Genomic DNA, 8087 nt, shown 5'->3' with positions numbered 1-8087 from the left:
TTCCTGATGGTTCAGTGGGTTAATGCTGGTGCCTCGCTAATGGTGTGAATCAGGTTCGAATCCTGCTTTGTCCCTGTTAGTCACGATATGGGTTTACTTCCTACGTCTGTATTTAGCATTATATTCTTGTGTTGATGGTTTGAAAGAAAAGATAGACCTGCTCTAAACAATCATCACAGCCGATCCTTCCCGATGGTTCAGTGGGTTAAGACTGGTATTTCGCTGTTCGTGGGGTTCAGGGTTCGAATCCTGCTTTCTGTGTTTCCTTCTGGTCTGAATTTCTTGCTTTGAAGAATAAAACGAAGGATAAACCCCAAAAAGAAGGTGTGTTGTGGGACTTGATGGCTTTGTGGTAAAAGCCTTGCCTCTGAGCTCAGAGGTTGCTGGTTCGAATCTGGCTTGTCCCCACACTGGGTAAGCTGTGTGGAAAGTAGTGTGTGGTGAGCAATGGAGTGGTTGACTGTAAACAAAGGTTGTGAAGACCTGCTGCTTCACAGCCTCAGGAAAAAGTGAAGTTGATAGGTTTTTGGCAGAATTTTTCCCTATATATGCAAAACTAAGTCGATACTTTTTTGGACGTTTTTGCTTCATAACCTCCTGTTTTTAGCTTCTCAGACGCTGGGGGGGCAGATGCCCGGATATTGCCCCCCTGCTTCAGGATACACCCTCCGAAACCTTCCACATCCAACCTTCCACACAGCAATTGCTGACACGTTCCTTACTACGACCACCCACCGGAACCTTCCACACTCTTAACTTTGAGTCCTGGCCGGGGTTTGAACCGGCAACCTCTCAACCCAGAGGTAAAGCTCTTCCAATTGAGCCACAGGATCTCCTGCAAGAACTGGATATTTTGGACCTTTTTTGGTTCTTTTTTAAAACTTTTTAAACAATTTAAAGGAAAGCTAAAGGGTAGGAATTGAACCTGGTGAGTCAGATAGCAGAGACCGCATCACTAACCACTACACTACCACAGGGGGGGCAAACAAGCCTTTGCTTATTGGACTCTTGGCTTTTCTATAGTTAGGAGACCAGTGTTTTCTCATAGATCTTGATGGTAGAGGGTCAAAACTTCTCCTTCCTGTACATTCTCTCAGTAACTCGAAGTCTATGAGAAGTGACTCAGATACAAGAACCACATCTCCAACACCTGCACCACTGATATACCATGATTTACCAGCAACCAATTTTTATTACCTTTTATTGTTCTGTTTTTAAAAACTTCTTATAATGTTCAATATGAAACTAGAGGTAAGAATCGAACCAGGAAAGTCTTTCATCATAGATCGCTAATGGCATTACTTCAAAACTCAAAACTTTGTTAGACATGTAAATAAGCAGGAAAGACAGAGACAAAGACAAAGAGACACAGACACAGCTTTAGAAAGAGTGAGAAACAAATAGAGAGACAGCAAGAGAGAGACATATACAGTGAGACAGAGACATTTACTAAAAGAGACACAGAGACAATTAGATAGAGAAAATAGAGAGACAAAGATAGCAAGATATAGCCACTTCCTGTTGGAAGTGTTTCTCCCGAGCGACTCTTAATGATCTCATTTACTAAATGAGCAGTAGTGAGTTAAGTGCTTGCTCAGGTGCCCAAAACTGGCAGCTTGGAGGTGTTAAACATGTATCATATTTACAGCATGTGATATGTATGTAAGCATATGTACAGTGATTAAATATAAAGGCTATATCAGTGCAGAGACGTGTGGACATCATTAAGAGCCTTTGCTATGTTTCCACACGGACAGTTAATGAGGTGACACCTGAGAGACTGCACCTCTTCAAGTCAAGTCAGGAAGCTTATATATATAAAATGATAGACATTTTACAGATTTGAATGATGAATTGTTTTTATCTGTACAATCAATAAAGACAGTAATTTAAGTTTGTGTCGCCATTATGAGGGAAAAACCCACAAAACGCCACCCAGAGGGTTAATGGTGTAAAACATGGCGGATTTTGGTGTTTAATTTGAGACTTGGCGCAGAAATAAAACAAAAATTTACTGATTAAAAATATTTTTATCTGGAGTTTATTTATTTATTTTAGATCTAAGTAAAGAAAGGACATCGTGGATAAATGTATTTTTTGCCAAAGGTTTAAATTTCGCCTCTTTTTTATTTAGTTATTTATTAATGTATTTACATTTTTTATAAAAATGGTGAAACAGAAATGCGCGCTGAATTGATATACATTGGTCCCCCGCTTATCGACCGGCTCGGTAATGTTTTTAATTTATAATTTTTACTGTATTATTGTCAGAAATCCAGCTGCCTCGCCCCCTTTGGCGGCTGTCAAAACCTCAGATTTCCCTGAAGACCCCCGGCTTCAACAATGCACACCTGGGACTCATTATTCACTCATCCCCAGCTCCTATATAAACCCCTCATTCAGCCACACTCCTTGTCGGTTATTGTTGGTATGTGAAGGTGTTTGGTGCATGTTTGTCTGTGTTTTCCCTGTCACACATATTCCTATGCATTTCTTCCTTTCCGGACTCCACGTGCTCTCCACGGCCCCCCGGATTACCTTTTTCCTCCCGTGGGTTCGCCTGTGGACCTCGCCCCTCCAGGGCGTCCCACGGATATCTCTCTCGTTTGTCGGGATTCTATGGACTGCCGTGTGTGTGTGTGTGTGTGTGTGTATGTGTGTGTGTGTGTGTGTTTTTGTGTTAAACTCTCCATGTTTTCGTTAAACCAAAGCGAACTGTGCTCCGCCTTTGCCTCCGCTCATTACGCTGCAAACAATTATATACAGTATTATTTATGTACCTGTATTATTCAGTATTAATGCTGCTAAAAACAGGGAAAAATTGTTAATAAATGGGTATCGGTGGAGGTCGGGAACGGATTAATTGGTTTTCCATTATTTCTTATGGGATAATTACATTCGCTCTTTGACCTTTTCGCATTTCAACCGGTTTTAAGGAACGGATTAAAGTTGATAAGCGGAGCACCACTGTACATACATACATATATATATATATATATTAATACAAAACAAATTAAAAATTTTGTTACCTAATGAATGTATCCAGGCTGAAGATCTACATATAGAACACAAGCAGAGAAAAGATGATGATGATCAGGAATGTCTCTGTTCTCAGTCATGTTCTCATCACTGACTCCCTCTGTCTCATCCACATTAACCCCAAACTTCTTACTGCCTTCTGCCTGCTGATTCTTATCTCCATAAACTAGTCTACATCTGTGGTGAGTGAGAGTCAGGACTTTATACACCAGCGGATTGAAAAAGACGCGCAGTAACAGGAAATCAGTTGTTCGGCTGAAATCGACGCGCAGTGAAAATAAAAAATAACATTTCACCAAATCAATGAAATAAAACTAAAGTAACGAGTCTGTTTTGAAAATGTAAGAAGTAAAAAGTACAGATATTTGTGTAAAAATGTAATTAATAAAAGTAAAAAGTTGTCTGAAAAAATAAAATACTGATACCAAAAAAAGTACTCCGTTACTTTCCACCTCTGTATGTTAGTAATACAGGATAAAAAACGTAACTAATGTCCTCATTCCTTCCATCCTTCTTTCACTCCCATAATATGCAGAATTGTCAGGATTTTCTTCTTTTTAAGAGAAATTGTTGAAGTTGGACATGAAAATGCTAAAGAATCCATAGCGCTAGCGTTAGCAACTTCTTGGTTAGCCGCTAACGCAGCTTATTGGATTCTTTAGCATTTTCATGCATGTGCAAAACAAATCGTATTTCCGGTACGGAGCGAGTAGAAACGGTGACACTGCGCTAACTCTAGTTTCTTTTTTTATACCCCTGATATTGTTGTGAAGTTAAATAATAATAATAATGCACTGAAAGTGTGAGGTGGAGACTAAACAAACTTGGTTTATAAACACTGTGTGAAAGGGGGGAAATCAGGGTCAAGGTCAAGGTAAGGTCAAATATCTTATATTCAATAGCTTCTTTCCTGCTTGGAGTATATTATTGTAAATCCTGGTGTAGATTTTTATTATGCTGAACATCACTCCATCCTTTTTATGGAATACTGTGCTGAATAATAATGCAAGAGTTTTCAAAAAAATCTTCCTGAGAATCGATACAAAAAAAGTCATCTGAAATGTAAAATGGGCTGCTGGAAAGACACTTCTGTCCATCTGCATGTAGAAACGTTCACGGCGAAGTGAACTCCCGGGAACACGGCTTCAGATTCAGGCGTACAATTTAGTTCAATTCAGTTTTATTTGTGCAGCGATTTGAACAATAGACGTTTCCGAAACAGATTTACAAACATCTCTACGTTCATCCTATAGCTTCCTCTTCTACATTTAACTTCAAGAGAGAATTTAAGAACATACACTTTTAAAATAAGACATGGATTTCGGAAATTTCTTCATGAAAATGGAATATGAGCTCATCATATCACAAAGGATGGATCACAAAGCAGGTATAATCGAGCCATGAACAATAGAATATCAAAAGGATATAGAATATAAGAATACATTGGGAGGGTGGGGATGATCTGTGGATGATTGGAAGATGATCAGGGATGATCGTAACTCTGGTCAGTTGTAACACCCTCACATATGCTCTTTGTAGCATTAAACGTGCACCTGAACACATCTACAAGCCCTTGTGTTTCTAAAACAGTGTGTAAATGTGTAATATATTCTATATATATGCCATTTTATTTGCCACTATGTGCCACTGTGAATTCTGGACTACTAATGAGGATCATGAATAAAATGTGCTTTCTCCATGCAATCCAACTGCAATTTTCCAAACTCCTGCTCCATCACAGGGCAAAGTAACATCTCCATCTACATTATAAAAAGATTGGGGGCATCCGACTTTTTGAACCATGTGGAATACGATGCTCACAAAGCAGCTTATAATCAGGTCTCCAAACTTTTTGTTCATACAGAGTTTCTGCTCTCTTCTACATACACAAGCATACGCATGCGCGTCACCAGCCAGGATTAGCTACGCCTGACATTCTAGACGTGCGTTTACGTACGATTATTAGATTATTTATCTGAAGGTTAGTTCTGGCTATGAGCTATTATAAGGGTTTTTTGTTTGTTTGTTTGTTTGTTTGTTTGTTTGTTGTTGTTGTTTATAAAAGGGCAATAAGGTGAAGAATATTTCTCCATGAATGAACAGGGGTATGCATTTATTCTCTCCACAACAGCTGTGCCAGCTGTTCAGTCTGTAGCAGTATTCAAATGTGGTACCATTAAGCACTTCTATGAGAAAAAAAAAACCCACATCAAATAACATAATTTTATGCTCAATCCATAAATATGAATCCACAAAAAAAGGAAAAAAAATTGTCCCCGCTCTCCTGAACAAGATTAAGATAAAAAGAGAGAGAGTGGAGAGCATTACAGATGATCTGCTGGGATATGGTGTTCACTTAACGCTTCACATGTTTCTCCATCAGAACTCTTTGGAAACTCTTTGTGAGCTCCAGGTGATGCAGGTATTCCATTAAAAGCATTGGATGTAGAGTACAAGGTGCATATCTGTCAGTTCACCGTTGTCCCTCAAGCTCCTGAGGCGGTTGGTCCACACTGTCCATGCGCCTCCTCTCCATGATCGCGTCCTCGAGAGTCTGGAACTCGAGCTCTCGAGAACTCGAGTCCTGGATGAGCTTCAGCTTGTATGGCTGCTTCCCGATGCGCAGCTCTCCGCCAGTCTTGAACTCGCGGCGGCCAAACTTGCACCAGGCGGCGAAGCACTCCGAGTTTCTCCAGCTCAGCTCGCGCTCGCCCACGCGCTCGGTGGCGTTGCGCACGACGGCGACGGCGCTCAGCGGCTCGTACTTGTAGAACCGGGTGGCGATCCGGCAGCGTCTGCCGCGGGCCGCGTCCGCTACGAGTGCGCTCCTCACCTCCGCCCTGTGCAGGTGCACCACCTGGGAGTCGCCGATGTACACAGCCCAGTGCGGGCTCCGGCCGGCGGCCACGAACTCCACAAGGTCCCCCGGCACGCACTCGCGCGCCAGGCTCTCGGCGGAGCGCGCGGGAAGGTCGCGTGCGCGCCTCTCGTACACGCACGCGGCCGCGTGGTAGACGGCGCACTCGAGCTCGTGCTCCGGAGAAAGCGGCGTCCTCCTCATGTCGTCCGTCCCGTCGTCCTCCTGCGCGCCTCCGTCGCCGTCGTCGTCCGCGGAGAAGATGTACGAGACGCCGACGCGCGCGATGCCGCCGCCGTCCTCCTCCGCGTCCGCGGTGGGCACTTCGGCGTAGCTCAGGCGCGCGAGCTTGTCGACGTGGCCGCCCATCGGCGCCGTGTCCGGTGGTGACCAGAAGCGCGCGCGCGCCGCACCTGCTTCTCAGCCGCGTGCCCGCATCCCGACACTTCATCCGCGGCGCGCGCGCACGCACGGCCGGTGCGCAACTTTCCTCCGGTTGCCGCACGTGCGAGCGGAGCCGATTTCGAACCGATATCCAGTCACCATCGCTTCCACCGGGAGGGGTTTGAACCGGAAATGTGCATTTATTCCTCCAAAAAAAGTTCAACCTTCTTTAGATGCGCTTCGGAGCGACAAGCGGCTGAAAAATTACAGATCTCTCTCTCTCTCTCTCTCTCTCTCCTCTCTCTCTCTCTCTCTCTCTCCTCTCTCTCCACTCCTCCCTCTCTCTCTGTATCTCTCTCTCTCTCTCCAGGAGCTCAAAAGAAAACTCAGCAGCAAGCGGCTGTATCCGTCTGATGTGTATGTTCGCGGAAAATAACTAGATGTAAACACACGCGCGCACACACACACACACACACACACACACACACACACACACACACACACACACACACACACACACTTAAAGACACAGTGCACTACATGTGTGGCACAAAAATACCCAAAAACCTGTTGACCAAATCCAGCACCCAGCAGAGGTGAACCACCACACAATGCTTTCCTGTAAAATATTCTGAAAGGGCAAAAAAAAAAAAACATTTATAACAAACATGCATTCCCACATTACATTACAACATATTCCACACAACAGCTGATCCTTCTAACAAAATATATGGACAAAAGATTGTGGACACCTGAGCAGAAGAGTCTCCTTCTGCTCTTATAATAACCTCCACTCTTCTTTTCTCTTCTGGAAAGATGTTCCACTGGATTTTGGAAATTCTTGGAGATTAATTCAGCTTGTTACTAAAGAGGTGAGGTGAGGTGAGGTGAGGTGAGGTGAGGTGAGGTGAGGTGAGGTGAGGTGAGGTAAGGTGAGGTGAGGCTTTACACCAGGCAACTCAAGATCTTCCACAACCTTAGTAAAGCATATCTTCATGGAGCAGGCTTTGTTTATTACTCCAAATTATTACCACAAACTTGGAGGCACGCTATTGTATAATATGCCTTTGAATGTAGGAGCATGTAATATTTCCTTTGTTTAAGCCAGGAGACCCAACACTGTTCCAGCATGACAAACGTGCCAAGCTCTACAAAGAGATATGCTTCATACAGTATGGGTTGGAGTGGAAGATCTCCTGCTATAGATCTACAAACCCTATTAAACACATTTGGGATGAATATGAAGACTGCATCACTCCTCACCTCCATCGCCACAAGATCTAGTGGAACATCTTGGAGGTTATTCTAAGGGCAATTGGAGGAGTAAATGTAGAAGATCTTATGTTCAGGTGTCCACAATCTTTTGTCCATATTTCCTACGGCTTAATAATATTAATGGACGACATTCTAGTGACAAAGATGATTAATGGATTTATTTTAAGAACTTCAAAGTGGCCAACTTGAGAGGAAGTGGAACAAGTTGGTAAAGATGCTTTCAAACGAACATGCAAGAGAGCAATAATGGCAATCGAAGGTACAGGTTTTAACTCTCCTGGCAGGAATTCAGCAAATTCATCATCATACTTAAATCCAAACAAACTGACTGTGTTTAAGGAGTTTTCATCTGAAGTTCGGTTTCTATGTACTTGAATTGCCCCCTGGCATGTCCCTGTCCTGGAAGACCCACCATTGAAGGAGGGCATTGTGGGGTGGAGGTGGTGGATTGTTTAGCCTCCGGTTTTATGCTCCACTAACTTTTGATTCTAAATAGGCCACTGTGTTTTCTCTGTGTTCTCTGTATTATTAA

At 43.2% G+C, this 8087-nt stretch overlaps 1 protein-coding gene across 1 annotated transcript; it reads right to left on the bottom strand.

The window, feature by feature from the left end:
- Positions 1-4606: 4606 nt before the first annotated feature.
- Positions 4607-7185, bottom strand: lratd2a (LRAT domain containing 2a). Its single transcript, XM_046844035.1, has one exon. The coding sequence runs from the start codon at positions 6263-6265 to the stop codon at positions 5513-5515; it is 753 nt and encodes a 250-aa protein (XP_046699991.1). The 5' UTR covers positions 6266-7185; the 3' UTR covers positions 4607-5512.
- Positions 7186-8087: the final 902 nt, after the last annotated feature.

This window comes from Silurus meridionalis, chromosome 29 (assembly GCF_014805685.1).
Source record: "Silurus meridionalis isolate SWU-2019-XX chromosome 29, ASM1480568v1, whole genome shotgun sequence".
NCBI classification, from domain to species: domain Eukaryota; kingdom Metazoa; phylum Chordata; class Actinopteri; order Siluriformes; family Siluridae; genus Silurus; species Silurus meridionalis.
The sequence above is the reverse complement of the archived record's forward strand: the minus strand, read 5'-3'. Positions and strand labels throughout refer to the sequence as shown.

Bases quoted from the DNA above. Each gene is read 5' to 3' on its own strand.
- lratd2a (XM_046844035.1), bottom strand. From the start codon at position 6,265: ATGGGCGGCCACGTCGACAAGCTCGCGCGCCTGAGCTACGCCGAAGTG.